The following is a 17301-nucleotide window of genomic DNA, read 5'->3' as shown; positions in this document are numbered from 1 at the left end:
CTTGCCTAGTTTGGATTGCGGAGACCTGCCGATGTGTGGCCCTGAATCATTGGCCATCGGCTCCGTGTCTCGGAAGGCTCCACTAGAACTCGGAGCCACCATCCGGAGTCGATCGGAGCATCTAAGAGTGGGAAGTGCTCTTTTACAAAGGCTGAGGCCTCAAATGAAGATAAATGATAGAACCCTGTTGAATGTGCATTCTCGAGACTCTTCACAGCTTTTCTCTTGATCACTATGATGGGCAAATGGGATTCGAAGTTTTGGAGGAGCACTTGCAGCTTGCCACTAATACAATGGAAATGGAGCATGGAAGGACTGCTATTAAAGTTGGAAACACTCCCCATTGCTCACTTCTTTTCATCCGACTCGATACAGTCTTTCTTCTTCGGGTTTCACTCTGTACTATGACTTTTGATGTCTTTAAGATGATAATGATAATACTTGTGAACTGCACTTCAGGGCAACGTAGATGAGTGAAAGCATTGTTTTTCCAGTGACCTTTTCATTAACATATTTGGAGGATTTTCCCGGAACTCAGATGGCAATTATCAGTATGGCACTTCGTGATCCCATCAGAACGTCGACACGACAAACTCCTGCTTGGCACCAGCCGCGACCTTACCAGCCGCTGCACAGCATCATTGCCCTCTCGTCAATGCCCTCGACGACATAAGCAAAGGCACTCAAGGGCACAAATACTATTATTATTTTCAATACCCTGAAGACTCTTCTTTCTTCCTTCTTCAACCTCGAATATCATCACCATCGCCAGTCAACTACCCTTTTTGTTGGCATCACATCACCACCGCCGCCCATCATCACCATAACCACTTTCTAGCGTTGGTTAAGCTAGATACCTAGAGGAAGAAGAGATGGATTACGGTGAGCAAAAATCGCACTTCTGGCTCTTCGATAGCTAACATAGTCGAAGAACACCAGCACCAGGAGGAGATAGAGGGCGCGGAGGCCCCTCTTCAGTACCTTCCGTACGTATTCATATTCAACCCAGTTCTATGGCGGCTAACTTATATAAACAGCCCGCATGTGGCCTACCCTGTCCGATTCCTCGTTGGAAATGGGATCAACGAGATCCGTTACGAAGAGCCTCCCGCTCCTGCCGCCCAGAACCTGCCTCTCCCTTTCGCCGCCGGTGTCTCCAGTTCAGTTGCCCCCGTCGCCGCCAACGAAAACGATGGGGATGACTACCAGGACTTAAGCAACAGTATTGATCCCAGTCTGTCCTCTGGCAGCACTGGCATGTCTGACGCCGAGTTTGCCGCCCAGCTCGCGTCTCTTGACGCGACTCCCGTTGCTACCGGTGGCTCTCCAACCCCTCTTGGCCTTGAGGACCTTCAAGCCGCCGTCAATCACAGCCCGGCCCCCGTCTCCGGTCTCGCTGCCGCCCCCGGTCCCGCCGCCAACCCCCTTTCTTCGACCGTCACCACCGCTTCGCCTACCGTCAACCCCGGCATCGCCTCTGCCCCTTCTCCGGCGCTTGTCGCCGCGCCCGCCCCCGCTGCCGTCAATCAGGCTGATCTGCCGTTGCCCCTGGTTAACTACGTACCACCCGCAAGAACCTACGTCAACGAGCACGGCAAGATTCGATTCCCCTGTAACCGTTGCCCCGCTAGCAGATCCCGCAAAGACGAGATCCGGCGACACTTGCGCTCTGCGCATTATAGCAACCTCTATAACCCTCTTCCTGAGAAGGAAAGCCAAGCCCGCGCTGCTCTTGACTTTCCCTGATCGTTTGTCTCCTCACTTGAATGCATGGCTGTGGCGTTTGGAAGGCGGTTTTCGTGTGTTATAGACTTTCGGCTTCGGTTATACCGCTTGGTTGGAACTCAACAGAAGACAGTGCGTTCAGTTGCAGTTGTCCTGTGTGTTCGGCCAGGTTCGCCGTTTACTCGCTATAGCGACTTCATCAGGCTTCGCGGATGGGAAGGAGGAACAGAGGTTTTATAAACAGTTGGTTGGGACTCTTGAGAGACGCATCACTCAGCCTGCATACCTCAACTTTGTTGATGTCTCATAAGCAAGAAGCTTTTCTGGCAAATTATAAGAGATCAAGTGGAGGGGTTCTCTTGAACGCACCCAGTTGTGTGTTGTCTTTCTCACAGTGCAAGAGGGTGGATTTGGTTTGTGTTTTCGCAAAGAGTTGCTTCTTCTCTTTAATAGAAATACACGATATCTCTGTCGCCTGATTGCCGTCAGTGCAGACAAAGGAGACTGACCGCCTTGAGGCTGTTTGTAACTGGCAAAATTTGTTCCTTTGAAAATGCTCTAAGTGCTGTCGTAGGCAGTAGATGTAGGTTTTACATGGAGAAGACCTTGAGCTCTCAGTTGAATGAGTAGCAAGTATTGCTGCTGATAATCTGTGTTGCTCTAGAAAACAACAAATAGCCAACTACCACAAAATGGTCTTACTGAAGGGAAAAGGAAAAGTATGCGCAAAAATCCAGTCAAGTTGCGAAAGGCAGTTGGTAAGAGTGGCCACTTCAAGACGACGCCCTGACTTCCGATGCTGCATCGTGATGTTCATACGAAATCCCAACAGACCAATCGCCACGCCTGATCGGATACCGGAATCGCTTCATCCCGGGAGCACTTTAGCATGTCGTCTATTTGGTGGACTTTTTCCCACGCCGCTGGAGAAGTCCTACCTCGGGACGCTGTCAGGGGCCCCAGTGGAGTGGGACCCGAATCAAAGTTAAGGGGTAGTACGGGCGCAGGGGCCAGGGATCGCACAGGGCTGGAACGGTCCCCTGATTTTCCAACACCACAGCGGTTCGGTGGGCTGTCTTCAGTGGGATCGATCGCTGCGAACCGCTATATTGTTGTAACGAACGACTCTCCTCGCTGGAGCCAAAAAAAAAAAAAAAAAAAAAAGGCCATCGGGACCATGCGACAGGTGGCGCAACGCGGACACCGCAGCGATAGGATTGGGTATAGGAGAATAGCCTCGCCCGATGGGCCCCCTGCAAGCGTGGGCCGACCCAATATCAGGTCCCCCTCCCTCTCCCCTCATCTTATTCCGCCGTACTGGCGTTGGAGCACTTTGACATTTTTGTCTACCTAGCCTAGGCAATCCTGCACTTCTGTCTGCCAAGCTCCAAAAAGACGATATCCGTCCGCATCCTCCTCCGCCGCAAAGGAGGTTCGCATTTCCCTCCTTTTTGTTTCTCTTTCTTCTTTTTTCTCGCCGTATAGCGCTGCTAGCCTATCTTCCCCTCCTTTACATATTTTTTTTTGATTGTTTATATTTCCCCCGCCGGACTGATACACCAACGTATTGCCCGACATGGCGAGGAGACAACATCTCTCGCTAATGCTCGTAGTGGCCGTCGTGGCCTTCTTGAGTATCTCGTACCTTTTCTCCGGTGGTAGCAGCGATGCTGCATCTCCCGCCCCCCTGAAGGGCAACTCTGCACCTTCGACCGGCGATATTCCCAACCTCGGACACATTTCAGACAGCATTCTCTCCGGCGAGTCCATTGCCCCCAAGCTGGAAAATGCGACAGCGAAGTAGGCCTGACCCTTTCTTCTGACCAACCACCCCAATCCCCAGTCTCGGATCCGGTGGAAGTAAAGGAACAGACCATGCTGACAACATCCGTGACAGGGCCGAACTTGGTCGCGCATCGTGGAAGCTCTTCCACACGATGATGGCGCGTTTCCCCGAGAAGCCGACCCCCGACGACAGCCTTGCCCTCAAGACGTACATCCAGCTTTTCGCGCGCCTGTACCCCTGTGGCGACTGCGCCGCGCACTTCCGCAAGCTCCTCGCAAAGTACCCTCCCCAGACCAGCAGCCGTATTGCCGCCGCCGGCTGGGCCTGTTTCGTCCATAACGAGGTCAACACGCGCCTGAAGAAGGAGCAGTTTGACTGCAGCAAGATTGGCGACTTTTACGACTGCGGCTGCGGAGACGACGACAAGAAGAAGGCCGAGGGTGAGAAGAAGCCCAGCCTGGAGTTGGAGAAGGACGGGTAAGTTGCGTTGGCGCCTAGACTGTGCGTGGAGGTATACCATGCTGACGGGTCTCCTCTTCTTTTGGCAGTCTGACCAAGGGTGGTTAAGCATGCGTATATCACATCTTATCTATATTTATCAACATGAGCGGGCGTGAATTGGCTTTTTGGACTTAGGTTGTACCATATTGTCGGAGGTCTTTGTATGAAGAAGAGAAAAAAAATGTGCCAGGCGATAGTCGTGTATATCGGCACAGAGACAGCTACCTTGATATCTAGAAGAGGAGACATTGAGCCGCTTCTGGCGCGAGGCGGAAGCATATTTACAGTGGAAACCAACACCCGCCCGTTCAAATTTATATACCCATATGATGACACCCAATCCCTTTTCTTTCTGCACGTTTGGAGTCTTGAGCCTCGTACGTGATGCGGAGGGGACGGGACGTCGAAGTCTTCATCGCTGTTGATTGAGTCTTGCACTTGAATAGAGTCACCTAAGATGCAACCAAACATCACTTTTGAACAGAAAATAAGACCAATGCGTTTGGATAGACGTACATCTTTTGCATTTTCCTTTTCATAATAGAAATTGGCAAGTCATCATTCAAGGTTGGAAAGTTCGCAATATTATGTAATATGAATCACGTGATAGTCGGTCGGTTCGTCGGGGGGCGAGCAAGGCCAACGCGTTCTGGAGCTGCCTGAGCTTCAACTAAGCTCCAGCCTTCCCTCAGCAACCGCCGCCCTCCCACCGACGACACATCAAACCATCACACGACCGAACTCTCCTCCCATCCTCAAATACCTCAGACAGATTATCGATTCTACGCACGAAGCAACGTATCAAGATGGATTTCACAACCACCGGCATGCTCAACGAAGGTACGGATTGGAGCTCTCTTTCATCAACCCCCCTCCCATGATGCAAGCATTGCGGGAGCTGGACATGTGGGGTGGAAAGTTTGAGCAAAGAAGCAAGCATGGTGACTGACTGCTGGGAAACATTACAGATGGCATCCACGTCGACATGGACAGACTAAAGAAGGGAGAGGTCAAGTAAGTGTGATGGCGCTGTGTAATCTCTAGGAACGAACCCCGCTGACGTATATCACAGCCTCGGAACCTCGATGTAAGCTAAACAAACCCTCCGGCCCGCATCATTTACTTCGAGACCTAACAACAGTGCAGTATGGCAGTTACGTTCAAGGACGGCGTTATTCTGGGTATGTCATTGATCATCTTGGCGGCGGTCCTACTTGCCCGCGAAGAAACGACAGGCCATGACTGACAGTCGATCCCTCCAGGCGCTGATTCCCGCACAACAACTGGCGCGTACATTGCCAACCGAGTCACCGACAAGCTCACACAAGTCCACGACACCATTTGGTGCTGCCGGTCAGGCTCCGCCGCCGACACTCAGGCAGTCGCCGATATCGTCCAGTACCAGCTGGGTCTGTACGCCATGCGCAACGGCAAGCCCCCCATGACGCAAACAGCCGCTGCCATCTTCCAAGAGATTTGCTACGCCAACAAGGACCGTCTGACGTGAGTTCACCGTCTTATACCCTTGGATACTTGTGCGCGAACAAGACTAACTTTCAATCAAAGGGCCGGCCTCATTATCGCTGGTTGGGACGAGCGCCACGGCGGCCAGGTTTACTCCATCCCTCTCGGAGGCTCCCTACACAAGCAGGCGTATGCCATTGGCGGATCGGGATCGACTTACATCTACGGTTACTGTGACGCCAACTGGAGGGAAGGCATGGAGGAGCAGGACGCCGTCAACTTTGTCAAGGGTGCGCTGCGGGAGGCCATCAAGTGGGATGGTAGCTCTGGTGGTGTCATTCGCATGGTCGTCCTGACGGCCAAGGGTGCGCAGAGGCATCTGTACCTTCCTGACGAGGACTACACGGTAAAGCACTGAGTGGGAGGCGTGAGGCTAGAGGAAGACAGATGAAGAGCAACAGATCGTCCTAAACGCCGGCCATCACCGTCGAGGGACGAAAGACGTCGTTTTGCACGCTGGTCAGTCATGAGTTATGAACGAGCCTTTCAGGAGAGGACAGCGAGGCTGAGGCAACTCTTGAGACTTGACGACGAGCTTTGAATGTACAATAAATAGATTACCCGCAAAGACGAGATTCTTCCAAAATAAAGAGGGTTGTTGCATGGAAAATCTGTTATCAGAGAACCTGTTACCAGCGGCTAGTCGGAGATATCAACATCGCCGTGACTGATAAGGACCCGAGGTCGCGTGCGATGTTACAGTAGTCGTCATCCTGGGCCATACAAGCTACAACACGCGAGATTCCTATCCATCCTTCCGTACGACGCATGTATGCATAATGCAGGGAGAGAAAGCCCAAAACGGGGAAAAGATATCCCAGTACTCAAAAAGTGTTTGCGTCTCACCCAAAAAAGAGACAGAGGAGGGAAAAAAAAAGACAGCTTAGAAGCGGTGAAGGGGGACCATGTTTTTAGCGCCGCTCGGTTCTGCGGGTGGTAAAGAGCGGGAACGAATCGCGACGATGCGGGGAGCATGGGGAAAGGGGGGTGACGATGGCCAGATTCTGACCGTGACCTGCGGCTGTGACTAGGTAGAGAGACTCTGAATGAGACCTACAGCTTGAAAAAGTGAGGCGGGTAGAGGGCACGCCATTTGGGTGGTTGATTGCATTTAGGATACCCGGAGGCCGGGACAAGATTGTTGAGGGACTGAGACTCATCTGTCAACTTGGCATGTTTGATCTAAGGTGAAGGAGAGGTGTGAATGTCGTCAGCAGTCGGTAAAGGATCAGGAAAGTAATGGAACGGCGTGGATGGGAAACGTGGGACGGGCTGTTGGCGACCTGGGGTGCCACGATGTCCGGTAGCTGGCAATTGTGCGGGCATGATGACCCCATTCCATAGTGGGATTGCGGTGAAGGTGTTGTGGGTTGGCACAGGCCTGTACTGTGTAAAGGGACTTGGAATTAGCAGCTGCAAAGACCCCGTGCCGGAGTCGACACCGGGCATTGGCCGGGAGGTGCTAGTTGGTGGTGGTAAGGGGGGGCAGAGACATGGGGTTTTCGTACTCGAGGGTACGCCGGGGAGCGGGTGTGGTGGAATGGGCGATATTGAAAGCTTGTTTTTGGTTACCCCCTTTTGGGTGTTCGTGGCTATAGCCAACATTGAGTGAAGCAGGCCAGTGAAGGAAATAAGGGCGTTCAGCCAGCGCTTTTCAGGTGTGTCTAGGTGTTTGTTGCTGATAAAGCCACCTGATGGGTTTGTCTGTATACAGCCGTTGTGAATGGTGCAACAAGCCGATCATTGCTTTAAATCATCCCATCTATGGAGTAGACATCCAAACCAAGTCTAGACATTGAAGTTGCGTATCTGGCGTCCAACAAACGGTGCTTGCACGTGAGGAACGGGTACCTGATGAGCGGCCGGCGCCGGGACGAGGGACAGGCTGAATGTGTTTCTATTTTCTGACACTACGTCCCGGAGAATGGCGTTTGTAGAGCAAGATTAATGCGACGCCATGTACTGATTTGCGGATGGGCCACCTTGGAAATTCTGGAGAAATGGTCACGGTATTGAAGCAGGCTGTCCAAGGGGAAAAGAGGAGACAAGGAGAATGGAGACAGCACTGGGCAGGGTAGCCAGATTTGGATGGTAGTGAGGTTCCAGATCCGGCCGTTGATCGGGCGGTGCGGGCAGGGATGGCGAGAATAGAAGACGGTGATTATTAGGAGATTTCGGAAATTGATTGGGTTGTGCGCAGACCAACGTGGCCAGTGTGTTCTTGAGGGTTCGTGGTGACCTGGTGGAAGCTTGTCGGGAGTTCCATAGCTCCATTCCTGACGTCCATCATGAATGTGGGTATTGAGGGTGGATTATGGCCTGTGGCCTGTGGTCTGTGGTGGCCCGTTGCATGACGGCAGGCAAATGGGAGCACACTAGCAGCAGAATGGACTGAAGGACCGGAATCGCCAGGAAGACTCTGTCGGGTTTGGGTGGATACATGGTACTTCCCTTTTCCGGATGGCATGCTGGATGAGACTCCAAAGAAAGTCGTGGTTCCCTTGCCGAGGCGTATCTGAACCCTTGTTCGTTAATCTCTTATCAGTGGTATCGATAATCAGGGCAACCAATGAGAGTGGTGCATTTGCACACCTCCCGCCTCCGGCGCTGTGGATGGCCTGGAAAGTCTCTGGCGGTGTTGGTGCTGGTGGTTCTGGGGTCAGTATGTTGCTGCTGCAATGGTGGGCTGTTTATCCCCTTCCACTGGGCTGCTTTTCTTTTTGTACCGCACCTGGTTTTATTTTCTATCTGTTTATTTTTATTTCATTTTTGTCAGTCTCCGTAAGCCAATATGGGAATTTTCGGGTTCTGATTGCGCTGCATACAAGTACCTCATCGCTGGTCAAAAAAAAAAAAAAAAAAAAAAACAGATACTTGACCAGACAGGCTGCCGGGATGTCCGTTCGCCCATCTCCGGAAATCTCCTCCCCTTTCTTGTACCAGTAGTAGTTGCCGCTAGTTGTTCGATGAGCTCAGACTTGCTCGCTTGGACATGCGCAACTGTCAGCCTCGACGACTGCGATGGTTGGTTGAGGAGTATCGGAAGTGCAAGTCGAATTGCCTTTGACATTACGTCAGGCTGCACTGCCATCGAGCGTCAAGATTTGGAGGGGGAGGCGCACACGAGCAAGGAGCAGGCCTGGAGGAGTGTGCGCGGTCACAGAGGCGTTTTAATCTCCCATGATGCTCTTGCTTTCTCTCTTTGAATTGATGCAGCGCATGGAGAAGAAAAAAAGGGACACAGAATGAGGAGAGGCTGTGCTGGGTTCGGATGGGCCCGCCAGCTGGGAACTGGGCAGGGCCAAGAGGCCCCAGGAGGGGGAAGGGCAGGGAACCACGAACCCAGCAGCACTTACCATGTACATCTGCACCTGCCTGCGACTGTGCATTTGCATACTTACAGTGATTGCACGAAGCGAGGAAAGGACCCTGGAAGTTGTTGCTGTTGCGGCGGCTGTGAGTGGCTACAGCAGTTGGGCATGGGGAAGCTAGCGCTTGTTTATGTCATCACATGTTTCGGGTGGCTCCCAACTTTTGTCATCCCGCCACGCCGGCCACGGAGCTTCCTTCCTACTTTCATGCTGCTACTGTTTTCCCGGAACCCTAGGAGTAATGATCGCTGGGAAAATGGAATGACACAGACGGTAAGAAGAATGTAAACGAAGTAAAGATTAATGGAAAAACCACCTAGGGCACAAAATGAATAAAAGAAAAAAAAAAAAGAAAAAAAAAGAAAAAAAAAAAAAAGAGACGGACCGCTAAGCAACTGCAAGTTCACCCGCCTACTTGATACAAAACACATGGCACAAAATCACACAAACGCTTCGAGTCGTATCAGCCACATCACAGCTGGTCTCGGTCTGCTACTGCTCATCCTGATCTGTTTGGGACGGCCATCTTTTTGCCATTTACCTCATCCGGCTCCACCAGACCGTCAATCTTGTCAAGGGTCTCATCGAATTGCTGCGGCAAAAGTAGTGTACTTTCGCAGTTCTCTTCTATGGTGTGGATTGACGAAGAAAAGTACTCATTTATAGTACAAGTAGCGTAGTGTCTTCGTATCATAGTACCACAGTACCTAACCAACCCAATCTTACCTTCCCTCCTGCCAGACGTGCCCACTGACTACGAACAAGGCACGACTCACAGTGACCCCACGCCGCGCGCCAGACCAACCGACCGAGCCCACTCATCCAAGCCCCAAAGCCTGTGCGCTGCCAGTTCCAGCCCAGTCCATCGCCCACTCTAATGCTCTTTCCATACGCACCTCAAGCCGCTCTTCAGAGTTAGTGGGCAGGCATACAGGCGCGTTGTCCCCTGCCCACTTCCTCTTTCCCCTCCATGTTCACACTTCACCCCCATTGCCTAGGTACCTTTCAAGTCGGCACGTTGGGTAGGTACCTATACCAAAGCTGTCCTGCCCCTGCCCCTCTGTCTGCCGACGTGCCTGCTGCTTTCCGTTTCTCCCCCCTCTCTCTCGTCTCCTCCTATGTTCTAGCCTAGGCCCCTCTACTCCAACCAGTCTTGTCTACCTTACTACCTTACCTAGCCATTTGCATCCACCACCATCCACTCTCTCTAATCCATCCTTCTATCCGCTCTCCCCCGATTCCTCCTTCCCACCCCCCTCCTCCTCCTAGTCCTGCCTTCCTTTTTTCTGTTCTGGCCCAACAGAGAGTCTCGTCTTCTACCAGACCTGACATCAATCAACATCCAGGAGGGCTTCTTTTTGGTTTTTGTTTTTCTTTTACTGTTTATTACTTTGCAGGCCTGTCGCACACGCTTCACGAAACGGGTCCCAAACAAAAACACCATCGCGACTTCTGCTGAGTCCGTCACGCTCCAAATAACTATTTCCCCTCCTCCCGCGATAGTCGCCATCGCCGCCCCGTCCGCCTCCGGTCTTTGTTTAGACTCGGCGCGCCCTTGTGTCTATTTCCCGCGACTTTTGGCCTCGACTCTCTCTTGAGCGCCTCCGAGTCCTGATTCGATCTAACCAGCCTCAGCCTCCATCCTCCTCCAACCTTACCCTCCAACAACTTCAACCACACTTTTAACTGGTGTCCATCATCCCCGAATAATTCCTCTCAATAGCTGCAACGTCGAGATACGTCGCTGGATCATCGTGTCGATAATCTCACTTGCTGCTTCCGTCTACTCATATCCATACTACCTAGACTTATCGCCTGTCGACGGGCCCCCATTACTCTCGTTGGGACGACTTAGGTGAGTTCCTTCGTATTTCCTGGCTCTTTTGCGCCCTCCTCCCTGTCCCATCATCTACCCTATCATTATACCCCGATCGCGTGGTTCTTGTCTTTATTGTCCGGGTTATCTGGAGATCACGCATATGTGACGTCGGCCACACATGCGTCCGACATCACTAGTCCGAGTGGCAACCACCTGTGCCTTGACGCTCGACAGCGGCCTTTGGCAACAGTCGTGCCTCCTTGTTGGCTTCAACTGCGTGTCGCCTTTCGGTTCTCGTTGAAGTCGCCAGGGGCTCGCGATTGTACTGATTGTTGCTTTCCTCGCCGGCTCTATCAGTTCGATCTGGTCCTTCGCCAATAAGACTCTGCCTGAGGGCAACCCTTGCTCTCGAGATCGTCATCGCATCGATGTAACGACGAATCATTCTCGATCGACCAGCGCGCCGCTGGTGCTAGTCCCCCTATGCTGGGGCCTTAGGCGTCATCATGCTTCAGTCAACCCTTACCAACCCAACACCCAACCTACCATCTTTTTTCCCATTTGCTTTTGTCCACATCTGTTAATTCTCCCCTGAGCAAAGCCCTGTGACGCTTGACTTCTTCGACCTTACTGACTGTACATTTTGTCTGTAGCTGCCGCTTCCAACTCTCCTAATCGTAATTCAGTTCCTTCTGGAGTAATACGATGCTATGGCTGCTGTGATCGGTGACTTCGTCTCTGATCCCTCCCACTTCCATAACATGATTGCCACCCCTGGCATCCAGCACCAACACTCGCACGAGTCGCACTACCGATCTGCCAGCCGGTCAAGAGAAGCTTCTGCGAGACGCCCCTCTACGAGCCCAAGATACACCAACACTCCTCCCCCTCGTCAAAAGCGCTCTGACTGGGACTCGGCAGAGCCCACAGAGAAGCACGCGCCGCCTAGTGGAGGAGCATCTCGCTTCCCCTCGCCTCCTTCCTCCTCATCGCCCACCCGAGCGAGGCCTCAGCATGCCGAAAGCCCCGCATACATGGCCTCTACCGACTCTCGCGAGACCAACCATGCTGCTTCCATAGTTGCTCCAGAGGGTGCTACCCGCGCCCTGCGCCAGGAGCAGCAGCAACCCTCGCCTGCCTCCGATGGCAACGGCGCCGGCGCCCCCTCATACCCCCTTTCTGATACCTCTTCTCCTCGCCAAAACCCACAGGGTCAGACGACGATTCATGTGCGCGACTTGGCGCACATCCAGAGCTTGGCCCGCGCAGACATGGTGACTGGTAACGGGCCTGGGATTCTTAACGACCCTCCCCTTCAGCAAATGAAGTACGAGATCAGCGCCATGCCTATTGGCGATATCATCGAAATGGTTGCTGCTCTTCTAACAAAAATCACGACTACCAATGATCTACAGCATGATGCCATGCAACGAAACGTGGCCCATCAGCAGCAGGCGAGCCAAAACAACGAGTCAGGCAACTGCACACCGATGAGCCCTCTGAGTACCTCGGTTCTTGCCTTCCACGGGAAAAACATCCCTGCCATCACCATTCTCAGCTACCTATCCCGTATTCACAAGTACTGCCCCACCACCTATGAGGTCTTTTTAAGTTTGTTGGTGTACTTCGACCGCATGACAGAGCGAGTCAATGAGATGGTGGTCAAGCACGAGCAGGCACGGAGACAGTCTACTTCGCAGCAAGCACCCCAGTCACAGTCTGCCGACGTAGAAATGCGGGACGACGAGACTGATTCTGACCTTGCCGATGACGACGATGCTGATGAGAAGAGTATGAAACCGGCCGACGGAGGCATTGTGCCCCAACCCACACCTCCGGGTATGCCCGGACCGGCGACATATTTTGTGGTTGACAGTTTTAATATTCATCGGTTAATTATTGCGGGCGTGACATGCGCAAGCAAGTTCTTTTCGGATGTCTTTTACACCAACTCAAGATATGCAAAGGTATGTCATCTGCCCTCTTAGCTTCTCAATCAGACCTAACAGTTTCCAGGTCGGCGGTCTTCCACTAGCCGAGCTCAACCACCTTGAGCTCCAGTTCCTTCTACTGAACGATTTCCGACTTGCGGTTCCTGTGGAAGACCTAGAGGCGTATGCCACGATGTTGGTAGAATTTTACGCACGGGAAGTGGTCGCGCAGCGATCACGACCGGCAGCTGGCGATTCTTAGAGCACTTGTTGCGATATAAGGTCGATACCCTGATGTACACCATGTTTGGGAGAAGACACGGTCTGCCCGCGATATCGACACCCAATATTGTTTGCGAACAGTATCAACTGGAACTCGTTTTGTCCTCTTTTGCGTTTGGTGCCGTATAGAGAAAAGGCTGATGGCACAAACGGGAATCGGTACCAGACTTTCAAGGCGATGCTGTCTCAGCATCGAATGGGAAACGCACGCCCTGAGTCGGTGCATCTAGCACAGCGTTAAACGGGCATTGGTTGGAAAGGCAAAGGTGGTGAACGGCATACTATTCATAAGGAAATGATACCCGGATAGAGCGTCGGGTTCGCGGGGGGAGTTCACACGGCAATGGAATATGAGACTCGGTGCGTGAGAGGTAGCCTGCTCAAGGGTTTTTGGTCTGACTGACAGAACGACGGGAAGAAGGAGGAAGACTGGTATCTGATGGTTGGAAATGGTTACGTTATGTACTAGACTTTATGCGTGCATACCTGGGACTAGGCGTCTGGTGTTCAGAGACTGACATAGATGGCGAGCATAATGATATGTCCTGAGTGTTCGATCATTTGTTCTGAGTTGACGAGGCCTAGACTTTTTCATAGGTTGAAGTTATTGACGTCATCAGAGGTGTTAAAGCTGTGTTGAAGATGGTACTGCTTGGACTGCACGTGCACGGCCTCTGGGTGAGATAAAATTGCAGTGTACATCCGCAGGTCGCGCACCATGGTGAGAGTAACCTCGTCTCACCCCTTTCTCGACGGCCCAGCTCGAATGGATACTCGGACATGGGCCATAAGTGCGGCGGAGGAAGAAGGTAGTCGGGCCGGTGACAAAGGGGGCTTTCTCGGCGGCAAGGGCTCCAATGTTGCAGAATGTGCTTAGATGTTGTATGTACTTGTCAACGCCTGGCTTTGGGGTCAAAGTAAACGATTTTATTGGTTGAGTGGGTTTCCACTCCTTCTAAATTGACTATGGGTGTTTTGCTAGATCGTTGCTAGGGCTAACTAAGCACGTGTGGGTGAATGTTACCTGTTGTGAGTTGCCTTTATGCCTGTGCCGCGTTGGTGATGTGTCTGGCAAGCTGTAGGCGGCATAGTGAAAGAGCCCATATTGGTCTTCTCATATTCTCAGTCACTTGCTTTATATTACCATGTCGTTGTTGTTTACAATTGTCTGAATCTTTGACGGCGATTGATTTCTGTTGGATCTTAACTAAATCACCACGTTGCATTCTTTGGAACTTAACTATTTCACTCCATTGTTAACCTCTCCCAAAACTTTCAGAGGCAAATATCAGAAAGAGCGTCCGCCAGACTAATCGGACGAACTTTTGGATGTCTTGTTCGAGGCTCAAACCTTCACTGCCATTTCAATCCTCCCTAAAGCTTCATCAGGCAAGCTAACATCACTGGCTCGCCCCATTGTGGACCATAGTCGACTGTCCCACATAATAAAGCACTTTAAAAAGTATATACACGACTACATAGCTGACAGAGGTGCTTCCTTTGGGTACCCTCTAGGTACATTGATGTTGACATCATGGATCCCGAAATCTATGGCCTTTTTAGAACCAAACATAATCCGTCCTCAATCCCAAACGGTCTAATTGTTTATGGGAATACACACCGCGAAGACATTTTATCCCAAAAAAAAAAAAAAACAGTTGTGGATTCGCTTGGTGATGGAGTTACCGATTTAGACAGCGATGTCACATGCTGTGGCAGCTATTTTAAGTTGATCTACAGGTACAAGTCAATCTAAAATTTCCCAGGGCAAGAGCAATGGAAACTGCATACCTTTGACGGCTATGACGTAGGAAAACCCAGCTGAAAAGGTTTCAAGCACCCGGACGGTGCTGCGGATACCTACCTCACACCCCTTTTGAATCTCCTCATCCACAGCGGAACAGCCATTCGCCCGGGAAGGGAACTCTTCGAAGTGGTAGAACATCAGAAGAGTATACCCTGCAAGCAAGGCAGAACAGAAGCAAGGCGCGACTAAAAAAGCCAATCAGCATTCGCGTCAACATCTCCTGGTCACAATCACTCACTTGGGATTCCCAAAGCCACTAGACGTTCAAGTTCATCAGAGATACCCATGGCAGATTCCAAACAGATAGCTCCAGACTCCTGGGCAGTGAGCGGGAACATTTCCATCGACTTTTGGATCTTGCGTATGCTTTCAGAGCCCATATTATCAACACCATGGCTGCCAATGCTGCGCAACGGAGGGGTTGCTTCAAACCGCTTCAAGATGCGCGGATGATTCATCAAAGCGCGATACCTATGCAGCTTGATACGGGCACTGATTTAGATTAGCCCTGGAGAGTAATTGTGTCAGACTTTCATGATGGTGCGTACCTGAGCAGTCTAATTCGGGCCGTCGTGCGAAATGTAATTTCAAGATGCGATTCAGGAGATCGCTCACGGAATACACCGTCCATCTTCTCCGCAGAAATCTTGCTGAGCTGGTGTCGAATCACGTCGTCTAAGAGACGAATGTTTTGGTAGAAGGAAGGTATGGCAGCCGTAGACTTGAAGCCTTTAACCAGAGCAACGAGAAGCAGAGTCCCTGCAACCAGTGTCTCCTCGGCGCGTGCGATCTGTTCCCATGCCTGTACTGAACTATGAGACTACTATTCAACGCATCAACACTTTATCTACGCGCACCTTTGAGTCGTTGTCTATTCTGGGGTACGGGATGGCAACTTTGTTGATATCAATGGTCTCCATGGGCGGCTGATGAAGCGTCAGTTCTTGATAAAATAGATGACCTTTCTTTGATATCGAATGTATGAACTTACTCTGCAACTTAGTATTGATGCGTTGCATATGCTCAGGTACTGCGGCTTGTCCTTAGTTATCTTGTGACCAAAGTTTAAAGATGGCGTAGCTCACTGTCATCCACCACGCTCTCTGGAAAGCCTCTGCAAATCGGGCATCCATATTTGGCATGGTGAAGCGAGGACTGAAATCTTTCATGCGTTCGAATGCTCCCTGGGCAAGAAAAGTCATCTCGTCAATGTCCCCTCGGCAGAGGTAGTGATAAAGACTCATCACACAGCATGCTAACAGGACTTCGAGGTCTTTGGGCACATTTCGGTGATACTCCGTTGCTGTGTTGCGTATGTGCGGCCCATTTGAAGTTGATTGGGCTTGTATTGCATCCATAGCTTGGCGAGCAAAGTAATTGCTGCTATAATTATCGATAATTTGTGCGCCCTCAGCCAATGTGCTATTATGGCCCTGATGAGGCAGGTGAGTTAGGACGGATAATAGAGCCAGAATTAAGGGCGAAGCGGGTTCATAGCTGGCGGTGTATGCCGAAGTCCTGGGACGCTCCTGCATCATTTCCTCGGTGGGAGGAGGTAGGATGGGAAAGACTGGGTGCAACGAACGATAATAGCACTGCAGACTATAATTCTCATTATAATGAAAGAGAGTTAGCAAAGCTGTTTCTGGCACGAAAAACTACAACAAGTGTGAGGTAGTGTCTCGTACACATCAGCGTCAGTATAGAAGTTGCTGGTCAGCTGCTGAAGCGGCGGTGCAGTAGCGGTAGGTATATCGCTGGTGCTCGCGCGAGGGAACGACGGTGTACTGAATAAATCGGTGAAGAAGTCATCCAAATCAGTTTCGGAATCGCCACGGAAGATGTCACGAAATTGGAAGGCGTCAAGATCATCGTTGTAAAGAGGGGGAAGTCCGACAGGAATCTCCAGATCGAGGTCGATTTCAGCATTATGAGTAAAGAAAGGGTCAGAAAGTACGTCTTCGTCGATCATAGACCGGCTGAAATCGACCTGGTTGGATGGTGTTTGTTGATCAGGCTTCGCTGAACCTGTTGTCGACTTTAAGCCTCGACGGCTAGGGACGAAAGTACAAGTCTCCTCCTTCCGGAGGCACTGACAGAATGTGGCGTTAATTCCACCAAGTAGCCCTGCATAGATATCTATTTGAACCACTTACGCGGGTACAGGGGCGTGTGCCGCTACATCTTACTCGAGATGCTCTGCTTAAGGGGTGTCAGATGATCAACCCCAGAAACGCCGAAGGGCGAAGGTAGACTCACCAGCCAGTGCAAGCAGACTTTGCAGGCGGAGCAGCGAACTTCTTTTGATGCTGATTTCGGCTAGACATTCCTTTCCAAAGTTTTCTCAACGCTCGCGGTAAGTGACATTTGGTTGCCTCGAAAGCGCGTATGTGAAACCTCGGTGTCTCCTTTTTGGAGACTTTGCGGGAGATCCCGTCGTTACAGATCCCGGAAAATTGGAGATGCCGTAGTGCGTAGTTAGTTTGAGCATCTATTTTTGCTGACTCATGTAAGGAGAGTCAGTACGGCAGTCCGCAGGGCGCACTGGGTCAAAA

General features: G+C 51.4%; 5 protein-coding genes across 5 annotated transcripts; 4 read left to right on the top strand and 1 right to left on the bottom strand.

Moving 5' to 3' along the window:
* Positions 1-872: 872 nt before the first annotated feature.
* Positions 873-1746, top strand: CTRU02_204949 (uncharacterized protein; the record flags this gene model as incomplete). Its single annotated transcript, XM_070204458.1, has 3 exons — positions 873-882; positions 932-986; positions 1038-1746. The coding sequence occupies 3 exons, from the start codon at positions 873-875 to the stop codon at positions 1744-1746; spliced, it is 774 nt and encodes a 257-aa protein (XP_070061562.1).
* Positions 1747-3301: 1555 nt separating this feature from the next.
* Positions 3302-3992, top strand: CTRU02_204948 (FAD-linked sulfhydryl oxidase erv2; the record flags this gene model as incomplete). Its single annotated transcript, XM_036732229.1, has 2 exons — positions 3302-3525; positions 3623-3992. The coding sequence occupies 2 exons, from the start codon at positions 3302-3304 to the stop codon at positions 3990-3992; spliced, it is 594 nt and encodes a 197-aa protein (XP_036576005.1).
* A 1167-nt stretch (positions 3993-5159) lies between these two features.
* CTRU02_204947 (proteasome component) lies at positions 5160-5894 on the top strand (the record flags this gene model as incomplete). The annotated part of the gene is made up of 3 exons (XM_036732230.1): positions 5160-5193; positions 5275-5515; positions 5579-5894. 3 exons carry the CDS (start codon positions 5160-5162, stop codon positions 5892-5894), a joined length of 591 nt encoding a protein of 196 aa, XP_036576006.1.
* A 5542-nt stretch (positions 5895-11436) lies between these two features.
* CTRU02_204946 (cyclin-dependent protein kinase complex component) lies at positions 11437-12714 on the top strand (the record flags this gene model as incomplete). The annotated part of the gene is made up of 1 exon (XM_036732231.2): positions 11437-12714. The coding sequence occupies one exon, from the start codon at positions 11437-11439 to the stop codon at positions 12712-12714; it is 1278 nt and encodes a 425-aa protein (XP_036576007.2).
* A 1915-nt stretch (positions 12715-14629) lies between these two features.
* CTRU02_204945 (uncharacterized protein) lies at positions 14630-17073 on the bottom strand (the record flags this gene model as incomplete). The annotated part of the gene is made up of 10 exons (XM_036732232.2): positions 14630-14673; positions 14731-14931; positions 14985-15238; positions 15295-15548; positions 15604-15672; positions 15738-15776; positions 15832-16348; positions 16435-16838; positions 16903-16948; positions 17006-17073. 10 exons carry the CDS (start codon positions 17071-17073, stop codon positions 14630-14632), a joined length of 1896 nt encoding a protein of 631 aa, XP_036576008.2.
* Between the last annotated feature and the right edge of the window lie 228 nt (positions 17074-17301).

The sequence above is a fragment of the Colletotrichum truncatum genome (genome assembly GCF_014235925.2).
Source record: "Colletotrichum truncatum strain CMES1059 chromosome Unknown Contig_0003, whole genome shotgun sequence".
In the NCBI taxonomy this organism is placed as follows: Eukaryota; Fungi; Ascomycota; class Sordariomycetes; order Glomerellales; family Glomerellaceae; genus Colletotrichum; species Colletotrichum truncatum.
Note: the sequence above shows the minus strand (reverse complement) of the source record. Positions and strands in the feature narration are given on the sequence as shown.